General features: G+C 40.6%; 1 protein-coding gene across 2 annotated transcripts in view; it reads left to right on the plus strand.

Annotated features, from left to right (window-relative positions):
• The window catches only part of TGFBR2 (transforming growth factor beta receptor 2), an 87,141-nt gene that overhangs the window by 52,376 nt on the left and 16,356 nt on the right, over nucleotides 1-18,409 (plus strand). For both annotated transcript variants that reach the window (XM_003895208.5, XM_003895209.5), the window contains 2 exons: nucleotides 12,440-13,239; nucleotides 14,938-15,079. In XM_003895208.5, the coding sequence (XP_003895257.1) occupies nucleotides 12,440-13,239; nucleotides 14,938-15,079 (942 nt within the window). The remainder of the gene's footprint in view (nucleotides 1-12,439; nucleotides 13,240-14,937; nucleotides 15,080-18,409) is intronic.

The following is an 18,409-nucleotide window of genomic DNA, read 5'->3' on the forward strand; positions in this document are numbered from 1 at the left end:
GAGTAAATGGTGTTTTGGTAGCTCTGGGGGATTTTGGGTATCCTGCCTTGGAACTGTGCACTCACGCCTCAAAATAGCTGGCTTTCCAGCTGTGCATTTTTGTTTCCAAAGAAACAAACCAGATTTACTTTCTGGTCTCAATGCAGAAGGAAAACTAAGTGTGGAAATATGGTTGAGAAAAGTTGTTACAAGAGGAAGAAAATTATGGATTCAAGTTGCTAGTCTCATTCCTGAGAAGAGAAATCAGTTATTTGAGGTGATGACTCAGAGCTGAAGTAGCCTTTGGTTGTGAACCTTGGTTAGAAAGCACACTTGGAATTCATCAATATGGCCCTGTGTCTGGCCAAGGAAATAATAAAGATTTGCATGCTAGAGGACACTGTGATGCAGTTGAAGGAAGCTTAGAATGTATTTGAACTGAATTAAGGCAAAAGCAACTCACTTTTCAAGATTTTTTTTTCTCAAGTAGCAAAGTAAACAAAGCTGCACTGAGGCCAGATGTGATTTCTGGTTGTGAATATTTGTACTCTAGAACTTCATTCTGATATGAATCAGCACAGTGGAATCCAGTATGGACACAGGCTGTCTCAAATTCCATCCACTGGCCGTGAGTGACCAAGAAAGCAATCGGACCCGTACTGCTGGTGCTGTAGCAAGGTTCTGGTGGTTCCTCTGCAGCCTCAGGTCTCTCCCACTGCGGCCTCCATGTGTTCCATAAACTCCACTCCCATGAGTAATGGCAAGAAGGGTGCACCGAGCCTTTTTGCTGCTTTGCACGTGTCTCAGTGTCCCACCGGGGGAAAAAAGGCTCAAGGAGTTAGCTAACCACTGTGAAATTGACTTTTATCTCCACCCACATATACTCCAGAGGCTATATTCACCACCGTTTGGACATCTGGATGACTTGCCTTTGGAAAGTCTTTTTTTATTCTAAATCACTCCTGCATGTTACCTGTTATGGAAAATATCAGTTTTGCCATTACAAGTTATGCTTTTTTTAAAAAACAAAATAGTAACTTTTAGAGAAAAAATTTATATTTGCTTATCTACTTTTAAAAATATACATATATATGACTTTTGTTGCCTAATTAGAGGATATAGTTGGTTCCAATGTCAAGAACAATTTATCTGAAATTTAGTCATTAAAATTATTTCCATGTCTTCCATTTTCCAGGCCCCATCCTATTCAAAATACCTGTTTCTTCCACCAGGCTGATGTAGTCATTCTCAGCCTTGGCTGCACACTGGAAACACCTGAGGAGCTTTAAAAACTACTCATTAACTGGGTCTTACTCCTGCAGTTTCTGACTTAATTGGTCTGGGGCCTGGTATCAGGAATTATTTTTTAATTCTTCAAGGTATTTTAATATGCAGCCAACATTGGGAACCACTGGACTCAAGACAGTTTGTTCTGCCAAATCTTTTTATATTTTTCATCACGTTCCCCATGTAACCTGGAAAGGGCTGGTAACAATTAAAGAATGGCAGCTACCGCAGGAAGGAGCCAAAATTCTGCCTTCGAAGGTTAGAGGAGAAGAAAAACCAACACCTGTGTCACCCCATCCACGGAGGAATCACAAGACTTTTTAAGTGGGGGTATTATTTTTTTTCTTTAACAATTTACAAGCAATTGCTTTAGAACAAGGTCAAGGGCCTCATTGGGACTAGGCATCTTAGCTTTTAAAACTGATTAAACTATACATTAAAGGAAAGCACATTTTAAACCTTCATGTGTCCAAAAGGTTGGATGGCAAGGTTTGGGTGCCACTGCCTTGTCAGAGACAAGGCAGGGACTAGGAAGGCTCTGTGCGTGATTTTAGGAGGTAAAGAAACTCAGGTGGGAAGGAATTGCAGAAGCCTGTGGTTCACCTGGAAAGCCAGAGAGAGAGAGAGAGAGAGAGGATGTATTTTGGTGACCTAACAGGTATTGTGAATAATGAATATGCTTTTCCAAAGCGATCTGGTCCCCATGTTGGAGAGGATCCTGAAATAACTTAAGAAATGCATCTTGCTTTCAGGTTTCCTGAGAACATGAGGGCCCCTAGACAGAATACAAGGTATAATTCAGACGGCCAGCCAGAAAAAGATTTAAAGAATCAGGGCAGGTGTGGGGATCCTAACAAAGCCTCAGCTTTTAGTAGTCAGAAGACTTTTCTGTGTAATAACACAGAAAAGAAAATGAAAAAAAACATCTTGCTCCAAAGAACATATATGAGGTGTGAAGCTCTCTCTGCGGAGGGACAGATGTGTCATCATTTCTTGGACAAAGCCTAGTACGTTGTAGGTACCCTCCTAATGTTTGTTGCCCTCTTTTTAAAGTCAGAGCAAGAGAGGTAGCAAGAATCTATATCCTAAGGAGGAACATAAAGGATGAAAATCACAGTGGAAGGGATGCCTAAAAGAGCAAAGGCTGAATCAGGGTTTTAATTGCCTGAAATGACCAATTTTCCAAAACTTATCAGGTAGGTGTAAAATCAGACATATAGGTTCAAACAATCAATTGCAAAGGAGCACTTATCAAAACAGTGGCTGGGAATCTGCTCCTGTGATGAAGACCCCAGGGTTTAGAGGTAAGTTAAGGTCATTCTGAAATCTGGATGATCTTGCTGAAAGAGTCAAAACAGAAAGAACAAACCATCAAGAGCCTTAAACTCCACTCGGTGGAAGAGGAGGTGAGAGTCCTGCTGTAATCTTTGCTACACAGATTGCATTCCAAGTATTATATCTGTGTTTAGCAAAACACATGATGAAGGATCTTAAGTAGCCAAGCGTGGTTTCGGAGAATAGATCGCTTTATCCATAGAGAAAAGGTCCTGGCATTTATTGGGTACTATATGCTGGGCAGGCTGATTTTAGGGTCTGATAAATATGTCAGAGTTTAGAGTCTCATAAATATCTTGAAAAGTAACCGAAGAAAACATGGCTGTTCAACCTGAAAATGAAGTGATTTAGGGGATATGAGTTTAATGTCCAGCAGGAGTTTAAGTGTTCTCATCCCATAGAAAATGGATTCATTTTGTTGCTTTTTGCCTTAGAGAACAGCAGAAAGGCCAGTAATAGAAGTACACAGAGGCTCCATTTGACTTAATGTAAAGAATAATTTTAAAAATATCCCAATATTTAGACTTTATCCCAATATATCTACAGTTAGAAATATTGTGATTTAATTAAGGAATGATAACAAAGGAGTGGTGTCCTTCTACCGTAACATTTTCAGGCAGAGGTTTTACCTTTACCTCTCATGGGAATTCTAAAAGACGTTATCATACTGGATTAGAATACATGCAAGGCTTTTCCATCTGGGAGAGAGATAAGAAGGAAATAATACAAAGGAGACTGTGCCATGGGATAGGAGAGATGGAGAATAGCTTTGTTCTGAAATATGTGCAGTTGGAATAAAACAACCACATTGATTGGAGAGAATGCTGCTTTCATCATTTGGGGAAAAAATACTCTCAAACTATATCCAGAATGTCAAACAGTGCTGTCAATAGCTAGAAGTTAAATTAAATCCTGCCTTGCTAGTGAGCTTACTGTCCTTTCATTGTTTAATTAAAATGACTTTTTATTGTTTGCTTAAATTGGTGTGCTTTTTACTGGGATGATGGATGGGGAAGCATATCTCATTCTACATTCCTCCACCAGTTAATTGACTAGAAAATTATCATGGACCATTTTCTCATTGGCTAGTGCTGAATACAACCATACCAGAGCTTTACAAGTAATTCCACTATGAAAAATTTTTGTAGGAGGAAAGCATCTCTATGGCAGAGTACCAAAGAACTTAATTTTTGCTAAACTCTTTAGCAAAAATAAAATTTACCTCTGAAACTTGAATGAGTAAATGAATCACTGCAAGAACTTTTAAATGCAGATTCTGATTCAGTTAGTTGGGCACAGCGCTAAGACTCTGCATTTCCAGTAAGTTCCCAGAGGATGCTGATGGCTGCTGGTCTGGGGACACACTTAGAATAACGAGGTGACAAGTTATTCTGTATGTAACATGTCAACAAAATTTTTAAAGGTGCAGAAAATGATGGCAGGATCTTTGAACTCTGCAGTGTGAAGTATATATGTGAGTGCTTAGCTTTCGCTTTCTTTCTGTGTGTGTGTGTAGAGAGACTCAGACACAGATACCTTCACATATATACATCTGAATATATATACATTCCAGTCCGTATTCAGATCCCTTCAAGGTTATGGGTCTGTTGTTTCAATTCAGCATCCAGTCAAGGACAACACATTAGAATTGATTGTTTTGCCTCTACAGCGTGTTTTTGGTTTTCATGACATTGACTTTGATTTGACTAGGTCAGACCATTTCATTTCCTTTATAAAGGCACTTTCTAGATTTGTCTGATGATTTGATTAATTCAGATTAAACATTTCTGTAAAGAGTCTACTGGTGTTTTTATCGTAGGAAGTTTTTTTAAAACAGTAATTCTGCAAAAAAACAAGGTTTTGCATTTATATTCAGTCATACTAGTAGCAAGACGACTGCAGATGCATACTTGGATGATAAAATCAGTCAGAAAACTCAAGAAAATGATAACTATAAAAGTCGGGAATAGTGATTACTTTTTAGAGGAAGGGAGAGATCTCCGATTGAGTTGGGGAACATGAACAGACTTCTGGGATGGCCAGCAAAATTATATTTTCTGACCTGACCAGTGGTTACAAGAGTGTTGACTTTATAATAATTCACTAATCCAGACACTTGTTTTATGTACTTTTCTCTATCTGTGTTTCATTTTGGAATGAATTCTTTTTCATAAGAGAGAAATCAGAGTAATTTCTCTGATTCTGAAGGCCATACCGTGCTCTTGGGCTAAGTATATTATTTTAAATTACCCTTAGGAGAAAGGAAAGAGAAAGAGAAGGCTAACTTTTTTTTTTGAAACAGGGTCTCATTCTGTTGCCCAGGCTAAAATGCAGTGGCGCCATTATAGCTCACTCTAGTCTCGAACTTCCAGGCTCAGGTGATCCTCTTGCCTCAGCCTTTTAAGTAGCGCAGATTACATGCCCACACCACCACATCCAGCTAATTTTTTAAAATTTTTTATTTTTATACAGACAGGGTCTCACTATATTGCCCAGACTGGTCTCAAACTCCCTGGGCTCAAGTGATCTTCCAACCTCAGCCTCGCAAAGTGCTAGGATTACAGGTGTGAGCCACCATGTTTGCCCCCATTTTTGTTTTTTTAATCATCTGAGTGGTTTCAAAGCTTTTGTTCTTTCCATACCACCAAGCTGTCTCCTTAACAATGAACTCTGAGATCCATTTAATAATTCCGAAAATTTCCAATCACTTCTGTCACACATAGAGGCCAGACTTAGTTGCAAATAAGGAGCCATTTGCAAATGTCAGAGTCTTGTTACATAAATATTTTTTTTAAGACAAATGTCAAATTCTTTTTTTATCTGTCTTCCAAAGATAAGTGTTAATATGCCATAAAAAAATACGCACTGGCAGAAAACTTCAAGGGGAAATCCTGTGGTATACTTTCCTTTGGAGTGATTGAAAAGTAAACAGTTTGTCTTATAACTTTAATATGCATGTGCGCACACATGCGCGTGCACGCACACACACGTTGCTCTCAGCCTCCTTTAAATCCTTTGTTATGCCGACACTAGTTCCTAAAAGGAACTTAAAACCGAACCTCCCTAATTCACTATTTTAAATAAAAGTCACTTGGTTAAAAAAATAAAAACATTAAATTAAGGCCAACTTGGTAAGTAAAATCCTCTGTGGATCAGTTAATGTGTCTTGATAAAAAGCAAATCAACATAGCTGAATTTGGGAGATAGGCTCCTACTTTAATATTTGAAGTAGTTTGGCAATTCCTCCACTCCATAAAGGACTTTAGGGCAAAAATTTAGTGGGATACATGGATGATAGTTTTTCACACACCTTGGTGTATTAGTACACTACTGAGCCTCAGATGCCAAGAGAGATTTTTGTGAAGTTGGCAGTGAAGCTCTTAACCACAAGAATGTTCACATGCCAGCATGTTCACCTAAAGCAAGAGTATATATACAACTGGCTGAGATCCAAAGAAGGAAACTATGCTAAAGAGAGATAGCTGAGGGGAAGGAAGAACTTCCTGTCTCAAGTCATGTTAATTATAACATTAAAAGGACAGCATTCATTTATTGAGTACTTACCAGGAACGGCTTTTACTTAGCAAGAATACTTATTTACTAAGTAGACAAAAATGTTGTAGAAGCAACCAAGGCTCAGTATCCTGCTCTGTAAAACAGGGGTAAGAGAATCTAACTCATATATTGGGTTGTTGGAGAAATAAAGTAGATCATGTTTACAAAATAAATTGCCCAGTGCCTAACCCAACAAAGCACATCATATATGAGTTATCTTTCTTATTGTTACAAGATTTCGAAGGAGGGCTTCTCCTCATTCTCCACTGCGGAGCTGCCTTCCCACTCCACAGGAGCTGTGACAGCACCCACCGTTGTCCATGTGCAGCACAACAAATCAAGCCGGGCAGATCTACCATTGGCACTAGTTACCAACTTCCTAGAGAGACCCATCAGTCCCAAAATCCCTGCTGTAGGAGTCCTGGAGAAGAGACTAAAGCCCAAATGCCTTCACTCTGCCAAGGGAGCTTCCCTTTTTTGTGTGTATGTGCCATGGACTTCTTAAAGTAAGGAAGCCTGTGGACCCCTTCTCACTGTGATGGTTTTTAAATGCATAAAATAGAACACGGAGTATGTCAAAGAAAACCAATTACACTGACATACAATGATCAAATATTTTAAAAATGAATTTGTGTTACAGTAATATGTGTTTCTATAGTAATGCTTTTAAATACCAATAGCAGCAGATCTAAACAACTGAAATGTCTAAATGATGAGCGTAAGTCACATGCTGAGATGTCTGCAACGACAAAGTCATAGGTACAGCTAATACTAGGAAATATTAATTTTTCATTAAAGGTTAGAGAAAATAAAAAAGATGCAATTTTTGCCCATTCAGATTCACAGACCCACTGAACCCTATTTACCGAGCCCAGGCTAAAAATGTTTACTATTATAGCCTCATTTTTGTATGGGCCTTGGAGAAATTCCACCCTTATTTTTCATGCCCTTCAGAGCTAGATCTAGTTCGATGTTACTACTATTCACGGAATGTCCTAATAGTGCAACAATTATGTTTTGAGCTCTGCTAAGGTCTAGGCCATGACAATAGGCTCTGAGAAAAGAAAAAGATTTTGGGGTTCTCCTTCACATAAAACTTTTTATTTCCTGGCAGGAAAAGGATGCATATTTACAGAGACACTGCTAAACTGTGGTTCTTAGTTCAGAGGAAAGGAAATAGTCCCTATACCCAAAATATAGTCCTTTAGACACATTATACAAGAATTGCCAGTGTCGCTCGGTGGATGGCTGTAAAATCACTTAGTCCAGGCTACACTAAAGAAAAACACTTCATCAAATTGGGACCCCCCACCCCCGCCCGCACACACACAGGGTCTTGCTCTGTTACCCAGGCTGGAATGCAGTGGTAGGATCCTAGTGTGCTGCAGCCTTGAACTCCTGCCTCAAGTAAAGTAATCCTCCTGCCTCAGCCACCCTAGTAGCTGGGACTACAGGAAGCACCACAGTGCCTGGCTAATTTTTTTTTTTTTTTTTTTTTCCAGTTTGTGTAGAGACAGTCTCAAGATGTTGCCCAGGCTGGTCTCGAACTCCTGGGCTCCAGTGATCCTCCCGCCAAAGTGCTAGGATTTCAGGCGTGAGCCACCACACCCAGCCTAAAGTCATTGTCATTCTTAGTTGGCTCTCACCAATATGAAGTTAAGAGATCAGGCATGGGGTTGAGATCAGAAGTCTCTCCAGTCAGGTAGTGCTCATTTTAAATACCAGCTTTGCTGTGGCCTAAATTTATCATCTTGGAAAATTACTTAAACTGTCTGACCTTTAGCTTCCCTATCTGTAAAATGGGGTTTATAATAATAGCAGTTTCTATCTCATAGGGTTTTTCTGGCAATTAAATTTAAATATTTTATAAAATCCTTAGCACACAGCCAGGAACTTAGTAAGTGTTCAGATACGAGTTTCTCTGTAACTGGGGGCTGATGAAAAGAAACATTTCCTGTTGGTCTCCGAGTAAAGGAGATGCTGGCTTGTACCTACACCTAGAGCTGTTGGGTTTTCTAGTAGCAACCCAAGGGTTAATACTGCCAGAGGGTGTGGGTGGCTTCTGTTTAGATAAAGCCACATCCCAAAGCTTCCTTCCAACCTTGGTTGCTATTGTTAGAGTTTTTCACCACCTCTTTGAAGTTTCAAGATTGACAGATGTTATTCGAGAATTCCTCCTCCCACCAAAAGTTTTTTAAGTGTAAGTTTTCTAAAGAGATAACAGGAGATTTTAGGAGAAAGTAAAACTTTGGTTTCTGACATTGAACTGGGGATTTCTAGAATCTTCCTCAGTCAGTGCTGCACATACACTTAAGGGGATTTCTGTTTTTGTGTTTCCTTTAGGCTAAAAAGGAATTGAAATGAGCAAAGAAGACTGTTTTTATAGATAGGAGTTAAAGTTAACCATGATGAATCAACATTTCATTTGGACATTTTAGTGAATTAAGGACACAGCTAAGTAATGATGCAGTTAATATTTAAATTTTTCCAAATTTCATTTTCTCATATGTGAAAAAAAATTGACTACATATTCACATTTGGCCAAAGTGAAGTCTCTCGAGATTCTGCCAATGAGGTTATTAAAGTGACACCTCTAGAACAGGGGTCAGCAAAGTTTTTCTGTGAAGGGCCAGACAGTAAATATTTTAGGCTTTCTGGGCCAGATAAGATCTCTGTTGCATGAACTTCTTAGTTTTATTGTTTTTTAAACAACTGTTTAAAAATGCGGGGAAAATCATTCTTAGGTCATAAGACTATACAAAAGCAGGCCATGGGCTCTTGAGCCATAGTTTGTCAAACCTTGCTATAAAATATTAGAAATTTGAGAAATATCATTCCACATAAGTTATCATTCAGTTTCTAAAACACGTTTGTTGAATACCATAAATTGCCCCATTCTGCCCCGGGTACTGGGTATAGCATGGTGACCAAATAGATCTGGCCACTACCCTGCTTTGTCAGGGAGAAGCAATCAGATAATCAAGTGGATTTATGATTATAAGACATTCCATGTAGTTACAGACACAGAGAATGGAGACAAGTGGGTACTTCAAGCAAACACATTCATTGGATACCACAGATAATAGAGGTGGAGTTTCAGGGAGGGAACATAGTGGAAGTGGTAAGTCTAAGTGGAAATGCCGACTGCTGGATCGGCTGTTGTGGTTGAACATTAGTTCATCTGCCCCCTTAATTTTGTTCTCCAGGTTTATACTTTGCTGGACAACAGGGACAGTCCATACATCTCTACAAGAGCATCTTTTTTTCTTTTGCATTTGAATCGTTCTGGAATTGCTTTGTCCCACCCCATTTCTGCCCTACTCTTGCCTGTTCTTTGTCCCAACCCAAGCCTCCCAGTGTGAGTAAGAATTTATGTTTTTAAGGGTCAGTCACCAAATTTTCTCACTTTCCCTATATTTTTTAAATGCATTCATGTATCTTTCCAAAAAATGTTAATTTTTTTTCTCTTGGTTTCTGGAATTCTGATATATTGGGGTTACTTCTCTGGTTACTAGACCCAAGATTTTCATTTAGAATATACAGTCAGTGGAAGTTGGCATTTCTACTTAGACTTACCTTAAGAACAAGTAATCATATTAAACCTTAAAAATTGATATATACTAGCTCCATTTCTCACTGTGTTTTGTTAAATGAAAGTATCAGATTCTGGGCCAGGTGCAGTGGCTCACGCCTGTAATCCCAGCACTTTGGGAGGCCAAGGCGGGCGGATCATGAGGTCAGGAGATCGAGACCAGCCTGGCCAACATAGTGAAAACCCGTCTCTACTAAAAATAAAAAAAAAAAAAAAAAAAAAATTAGCTGGGCGTAATGGTGCACGTCTGTAATCCCAGCTACTTGGGAGGCTGAGGCAGGAGGTGAGGTTGCAGTGAGCAGAGATCACACAATTGCACTCCAGCCTGGGTGACAGAGCAAGACTCCATTTTTAGGAAAAAAAAAAAAAACCATGAAAGTATCAGATGCTGTATATAACCTGGGGTTCATCATCGTGAGCCAGGAAAATTTAGGACATGAACACACACGAGTTTAGGAGAGGAGTTTAATAAGCAGAAGAGAAGAGAAGGAGAAACAACTCTTTACAGAGAAAGGAGTCTCCAAGCAGAAACGACGGGCTGGCGGTGAATGTGCTGGATTTTATAGTCCGGTTTGAGGAGGCAGTGTCTGATTTACATAGGGCTCACAGATTGGTTCAATCAGGTATGACGTTTACATAGTGCATGGGGAGGACTGGTCACCCCACCCTAATCTTATGCAAGTGGACTTTCCAGTTGATCAGCACCATCTTGTCTGCTCTTTACTGTACACATGGCTGACAGAGAAGGGAAGATGGAGCCACCGTCTTGAACATGTCCTTAGTTCCTGCCGGCATTCACCCGTGCAAGCTCCCAGCTTGCCTGTGTCTGAAGCTCGACTTTACAGGCTGCTGTTTGTTAGAAAATGATTTGGGGCTGCTTTTCATTAAAAAGAAAAGCCTTACCTTGGACTCCCATACCCTTACTATCTGCCCAAGTAATTTCTTCTTAACTCCTTTATCAATACCATTTAGGTAATGGGTTCCCCTCGAGAGAATTTGGTTATATCCTCATTCCACCTGGACTATATTCTCATCACTTTTTTTTTTTCCACTTCAAACACCTACTGTAGGTGAAAACTGACAATTGAATAATCAAAAGATCCTTCTCTGACATGGAGTTTGTTTCCCTACCACCTACCCGTTTTTTCCTTTCTATTCCCCAGGTGCAGGGTGGTCAGTATGGGAGAATTGCTCTTCCTTAGATAGATCATATATTCTTTCTCCTGAACAGAGCACTCTTTCCACTCATCACTGACTTTTCCCATTCTTCAGAGACCAACTTAAAGGCAATTTTTTGCTACTGTGCTTTCCATGTTTCTCTAAACTTTGCCACATTCCTCTAACATATAGATTGCATTGTACATTTAGCCCCTATCCCAGATGCCATATATTCCTTATTTGTATATATGCCCTAAGTCCTCTATTGGGTACTCTTTGAGGGCAGTGCCATGCCCACCGTAGACAGTAGTGATATATTTAATGAATGATTCTAGGATCTGAGCATGAGGCCCGCTGATTAATGGGTACTTTGGAGGGCAGATAGATGACACATAAAGCAGTAGAATTCTGGCATGTTTGCCCAATGAAAACAGCCCAGCACAAGCTCCCATTGAACTAGAGCTGCCTTTTGCTGTCTCCTGTCCACTGTCTGTTTCTATTCATGTCCTTCTTCCAAAGAGGAAAACTTTCACCAGAGCCAACAAGGCCAGCATATGAACTAAAGTTTGAAGCACAAGATATTATAGTTAGATATCTGGTGCTAAGGACTCTATTCATCAGCTCACAGGGGCCTGCTCCAGAATTTCAAGTCATAAAACTGCAGCATTTCCATTTTTAACTTATCTTACCTTTGTGGCAATGTTTCCATCGTTGCTATTAAATATTTCAGTTCCATGAAACTACAATTTACATGCACACTGAAAAGAGAAATGTTGGGTGGTGTAAGATAACTGTCCAAAGAGATCCTTTCCACGGACTTCTCTCCCTGTCACCCATAGGCCTAGGGTAGCCTGAATGCTGATCAGAGCAGAACAAGTTGGAGCTTGAAAAAGAGCAAAGATTTTGGTGGAAACTGTGGCATGCTCTGTGTTTTTACCAGATATCATACATGCAAATTTTTTGAAGGCAGAAGCTGTGTCATTTTTTTCCATGTTCCCAATGTTCTGAGCTTCGATAACACTCAATAAATGCTTTGTCTTTTTATTTGGCAGTATTGAGGATCTGCCGTGTGCTACGTGCAGTTTACTGTAGTGAAGAAGACATGGTCCCTGCCAGCATGGAGTTCCCTGTCTATGGGGGATGGGGAAAGTGGGGAAAGACAGACGTGAAATCAAGAGGTGGAGTCATAGGTCATTTAATTTAAGTTGCACTGAATTGTTACCTAGGAAAGGTATAAGGTGCAATGAAAATGTATAAAATAAGACAAATTTCCAAGTTTTTCTAGGTCTCTCTTAAGGAGTGACATGTAAGCTGAAGTTTGAAGGAAGAGTAGGAGATGTCAAATAGATGGCCAGAGGCAGGGAAGACTGAACAAGTGTGCACTGGCATCCCTGAAATAAAAATTAACAAGGTAGTATCTACAAAAACTATACAGACGCTAAAATCTGTAGATGCTCGGGCATGAACCCGCTTCCTGACAGTACATACCTACCACATCCAACTCCTTCTCTCCTTGTTTTGTTTCCCCATCAGAATACAACACCAGCAATCCTGACTTGTTGCTAGTCATATTTCAAGTGACAGGCATCAGCCTCCTGCCACCACTGGGAGTTGCCATATCTGTCATCATCATCTTCTACTGCTACCGCGTTAACCGGCAGCAGAAGCTGAGCTCATCCTGGGAAGCTGGCAAGCCACGGAAGCTCATGGACTTCAGCGAGCACTGTGCCATCATCCTGGAAGACGACCGCTCCGACATCAGCTCCACATGCGCCAACAACATCAACCACAACACAGAGCTGCTGCCCATTGAACTGGACACCCTGGTGGGGAAAGGTCGCTTTGCTGAGGTCTATAAGGCCAAGCTGAAGCAGAACACTTCAGAGCAGTTTGAGACAGTGGCAGTCAAGATCTTTCCCTACGAGGAGTATGCCTCTTGGAAGACGGAGAAGGACATCTTCTCAGACATCAACCTGAAGCATGAGAACATACTCCAGTTCCTGACAGCTGAGGAGCGCAAGACGGAGTTGGGGAAACAGTACTGGCTGATCACTGCCTTCCATGCCAAGGGCAACCTGCAGGAGTACCTGACGCGGCATGTCATCAGCTGGGAGGACCTGCGCAAACTGGGCAGCTCCCTCGCCCGGGGCATTGCTCACCTCCACAGTGATCACACTCCGTGCGGGAGGCCCAAGATGCCCATCGTGCACAGGGACCTCAAGAGCTCCAATATCCTCGTGAAGAACGACCTGACCTGCTGCCTGTGTGACTTTGGGCTTTCCCTGCGTCTGGACCCTACTCTGTCTGTGGATGACCTGGCTAACAGCGGGCAGGTAAGTTAGAGATAGTGCTAGATCCCCTTTACCTTGAGCCTGGCCTCACCCTACCTCTTGATCCGTATCTCCTGGCTCTTATCTCAAACAGCCCTATACTCTGGACGCTGGTCTAGGGAATCTAGCCAAAGTACCGAGTCTGCCTTGAGCATGCTCTGCTCTCTCCTGCCTGAGCATTTTTGCTAATGGACAGCATTTCTCCTCCTGTCTTCAAATCCCTCCCAATTCAGCACATTTTTTCCTCCTGGATCAATTCTCATTTCTCTTCCAGCAAAGGTTTTTTCTTTTTTTCAAGCGCTGTTAGTACTTTACCTCTATTTTTTCCCTCTCTTATGGTTGTACTCAGTCCTTTCTACTCTATATTAGCTGTAGTTGTGTTGGTTTCTTTGTATGATTCTTTGTATTAATAGGGTCATGGAAGGCCTATTAATAATGTCATGGATCTCCCTGAAGTCCAAATCTACATCCACATGGTCACCCAAGATACCTAGCACAATGCCTCGAACATTGAAAGTAAAATAAGTACTTGTCAACTGAGTGAGCGCTTCCACTCTTGAAGCACTCTCACAGATTAAAATGGAAATGTTTTTGGCTAAGAAACTATTGGAAGGTGATTAGAAATCACCACAACATCTCTTATAAATGACAAGCCCAGTGTTTTCACACAGTGGAGTCTGTGGAGAGCAGCACTGTCTTCTTTAGCCAGGTGGCAGGACACACTCTGAAGCATTTGGTTACTGCTCAGTCAGCTCTGTGTCCATGGCAGCACACGCAGTGTTGAGGTAAACATCGAAACATGGGCAGCCTAATGTGCCAGAGTAATGAGCCATGCAATGACCTCTTGAGAAGAAAAATTGTTTCTAATACATGCCAATGAGAAACATTCCTTGGAATGATAATATCAACTCACTCGGCTTCCCTAGATCCTTGGGAAGGCAGGACTTTATTGTTATTTAGTCAGTCTATACATACTACAATACTAAATATTTAAGTGATCCATTCCCTGGAATTTTTTTTTCCTTTTTCATATGGATCCCACGTTTGCATATTATTAGTCATAGAGATTAGCACAGGCCTAAAAGTCAAAATAAAACTATATGGCCCACACGTGAAAATTATAAAGTGATCCAGATTTGGTCTTTTTCTGTGAAAATGCTTTTATACAATTTAATTTAATAGAGATGATATGCAATGGTACTATATCCTTTGCACACTGGAATGTGCCATGGGATAAATAAAGATTAAGACTCAGTCCTGAAGTGATCAAAACTGATAGCAATTATTATTTTTACCATAAGTCGTGGAGCTTCAGGAATAAAAAAAAAACTTAATTTTGAAAAGCAAAAATAAACATTTAAAATATCACAAATATTGTCTCTCAGGTTATCTGTAAGGATGTTACTGAAAAATGTGATGACACAAGTCATGGGGTTAGATAAGGCAGCTGTGGGGTTTGGCACTTCCCTGTTTTGGCATGCTTTGTTTATAGTCTTTAGAGGGTTTTCAGGGAGAGAACATCTCTTTTAAAAAATAACCATCTACCTGTACCTTTCTGTGCATTTCTCATTCTTTAAAACAGCCCTGTGATTTTTTTGAAAAAATCCTTTGCACATGTCAGGAGCCACTATCAGCTATATTGTGAAAATAAAAATGCAGCTGGAATTAAATGATGGGCCTCACTGTCTGTTTTTGCTGTAGGTGGGAACTGCAAGATACATGGCTCCAGAAGTCCTAGAATCCAGGATGAATTTGGAGAATGTAGAGTCCTTTAAGCAGACCGATGTCTACTCCATGGCTCTGGTGCTCTGGGAAATGACATCACGCTGTAATGCGGTGGGAGGTAGGTATGGACCAGCATCACTGTGTAGTGGTAAACTTGTCTTCAAAATAAGATCATGTGTTGGCCGGGCGCGGTGGCTCACGCCTGTAATCCCAGCACTTTGGGAGGCCGAGACAGGCAGATCACGAGGTCAGGAGATCGAGACCATCCTGGCTAACGCTGTGAAACCCGGTCTCTACTAAAAATAAAAAAAAAAAAAATTAGCCGGGCGCGGTGGCGGGCGCCTGTAGTCCCAGCTACTCGGGAGGCTGAGGCAGGAGAATGGCGTGAACCAGGGGGGCGGAGCTTGCAGTAAGTGGAGATCCGGCCACTGCACTCCAGCCTGGGAGACAGAGCGAGATTCCGTCTCAAAAAAAAAAAAAAGATCCTGTGTTGCTTCGATCATTATTCCAGGGGTTACAAAGCAGTTATTAGAGCTACTTGAGATCTGATACTATGCAACCATCCCAGAACTATTTGGGGTTGTGCTAAACAGCCTAGGTTTTTAAACCGAAAGCCACATTTAGAGCATAAAGCTTTGTATCTCCTTTTATAAAGCTTTGTATAATTACTCTTCTCTTGACACATCTCTTCACAGTTATTTAAATATCTGGCAAGAGATGAATACTAATAAAATGTGTAAGAATTACTTCTAATGATCATAGGATGATATTCAGATAAGCATCTGATTTCTTTTACTTTGTGTTTTAAGGTTTTTCAGAATTATGTCTGGGAAAAGGATTTGATTTAAAATTTACTTTTATGGACATGACATTCTTTTATTGGGCAAAAAAAGAAAATCATTGTTTGAGATATTTGTTTAGGTTTTGAAAATTCTAGTGAAGAGGTTATTGAGGAAAGCTGTCCTTTCACTGCTTAAGCCTGCAAGACTGATTGGGAGGCCTACTTTTCTCCTGAAAAGCCCAAGGTGTCCAGCTGGCTTGCTCTTTTTCTCCCCAAGTTCAGCCACCTACTGTTTGTTTTTCTATAAGGATCATTTTTCCCTGAACACACTGTCATAGCCTCCCAGATGCCCTCTGCTATGTCTTCTTTGCAGGTTGTATGCTGAGTCCTTTTCACTGTTAGAGGCTGTTACTACTATTGACCGTGAACCTGTGGATAGGATGAGCAACAAACATCTGGGGTGCCAGGGTGAGGCTATTGTTCTAGGAAGTATTGTCCCCTATTGTCCAGGAGGCAAGAACAGTTAAGGTGTACATTACTATACCCTTTCCTGACTCTTCTCAGTACCGTGGAGGGCAGATGAATGACACATAAAGCAACAGAATTCTGGCATGCTTGTCCAATGAAAGCAGCCGAGCACAAGCTTTCATTGAACTAGAACTGCCTTTTGCTGTCTCCTGTCCACTGTGTGTTTCTATTCATGTCCTTCTTTATTTCTCAGGTGAGAAAAGGTCTTAGGTCTCACCTGAGAAATCTGTGCACCCAAGTTCATCCTGGTTGGCTGCCAAATGAAGCCAAACTAACTCCATTCCTTTTTTTTTTTTTTTTTTTTTTAAAGACAGAGTCTCGTTCTGTCACCCAGGCTGGAATGCAGTGGCTCAGTCTTGGCTCACTGCAACCTCCGCCTCCTGGGTTCAAGTGATTCTCCTGGCTCAGCCTCCTGAGTAGCTGAGATTATAGACACGCACCACCACACCCAGCTAATTTTTGTATTTTTAGTAGAGATAGGGTTTCACCATGTTGATCAGGCTGGCATCAAACTTTTGACCTCATGATCTGCCTGCCTTGACCTCCCAAAGTGCTGAGATTACAGGCGTGAGCCATCGTGTCCAGCCTCCATTCCATTTTTAACTTTTTGTTTTGTAATAATTTTAGACTTACAAAATAGTTGCAAAACTAGTGGAGTTTCTATATACTCTTCACTCAACTTTGCCTGTTGTTAATATCTAACCTAAACCATAGTATGGCTGTCAAAAACAGCAAATTAGCCTGGGTTCAGTGTTCTTAATTAATCCATATACCTATCTGTACTTCCAAGTCCCCAGTAATGTTGTTTTCTGAAACAGGGTCCAGTCTAGGATCCTGCATTGATCTAATGTGCACGCCTCCTTAGTCTCCTTGACCTTGTGACAGTTCCTCAGTCTATTTTTGTCTTTTATGACCTTGACATTTGTGAAAAGTTTAAAACAGTTATTTAGACTGTCTCTCACCTTGGGTTTCACTGATGTTTTCTCATGATTTGTTGAGATTACATATTTTGGGCAAAATTACCACAGAAACGATAGTGTGCCTGTCTTCAGTGTGTCATATCAGGGGGAGTAAGATGTCCATGTGTCTGATGACTAATGTTAAATTTGGTCTCTTGGTTAAAGTGGGACCTGCTGGTTTCTCCTCTGTAAAAAATACTATTTGTCCATTTGTAAGTAATACATCCCTTTGACCTGTTTCTAAAGATCCTATATACCTGTTTAGCAAACTTAAGGAAAATTTAGCAAAATTTAAAATTTTAGCAAAATTTAGCAAGTACTAAATACCTATTTAGAACTTTCTTATTCATAATTTACCCACTAATTTGACGATCTGTGACTAATTCATGCCTATAATAATTATTACTATAATGCTTGCTTAAGGAAGATTTTCTATTTTTGTTTCTTCTACATTTATTAATATGCATTCTACTTTAAGAAAGAGCTGTCTCTTCTGTCACCATCCCCTGTTCTTTGTTTACTAATTATGCATTTATATCAGCAGGGGATTTTGGATATTTATTTTATTATATGGATATCCAGTATTGTCATTATTTATTTCGTTGCTCAGGTTGCAACAGCTTGGGTCACTGGTCCAAACTACCCAGCATTTTTCAGTTGGCACCACTGCTGGCTCTGATTCTTCATCCTGTTCAGAATATGCAGAGCCAATTCTCCAGCGTGGGTCTAGGTCACCCTCTCCCATCCTGCATGCTGCTGAACCTCATGTGTTTTCCTGAGACCCCGGCATGGGGATGGCACTTCCTATCTAGCTGACATAGTTATTTTCTAGTTTCTTGACCAAAGTTTCTTCCCCCAAAACACTTCCAAAAGTTAACTTTGTTTTTCCTTGCACAGTGAAATTTGTTTAACCAAGTTTCAGCCACTGAGAATAATTTTCTGCTTGAAAGCTCTGACAGTTCCAAAATGAATCTTAAGCCGGGTATGAGTTGTGTCAGAGACAATGCTGTTGTCACTGTCAGAATAAATTTACCTAGATTTCAGTATCGTTCCCTATCCTTTCAACCCTGTTATTCTATAAACATGAGCGGGAGATTGTGTCTCTGTCTTTCCCTCTGTCAGTGCAGCCAGCTTATTAAGGCCCTAGGTGAGCTCCCAGCTTTCATTGTTATCACTGACT

Source organism: Papio anubis, chromosome 2 (assembly GCF_008728515.1).
Source record: "Papio anubis isolate 15944 chromosome 2, Panubis1.0, whole genome shotgun sequence".
NCBI classification, from domain to species: domain Eukaryota; kingdom Metazoa; phylum Chordata; class Mammalia; order Primates; family Cercopithecidae; genus Papio; species Papio anubis.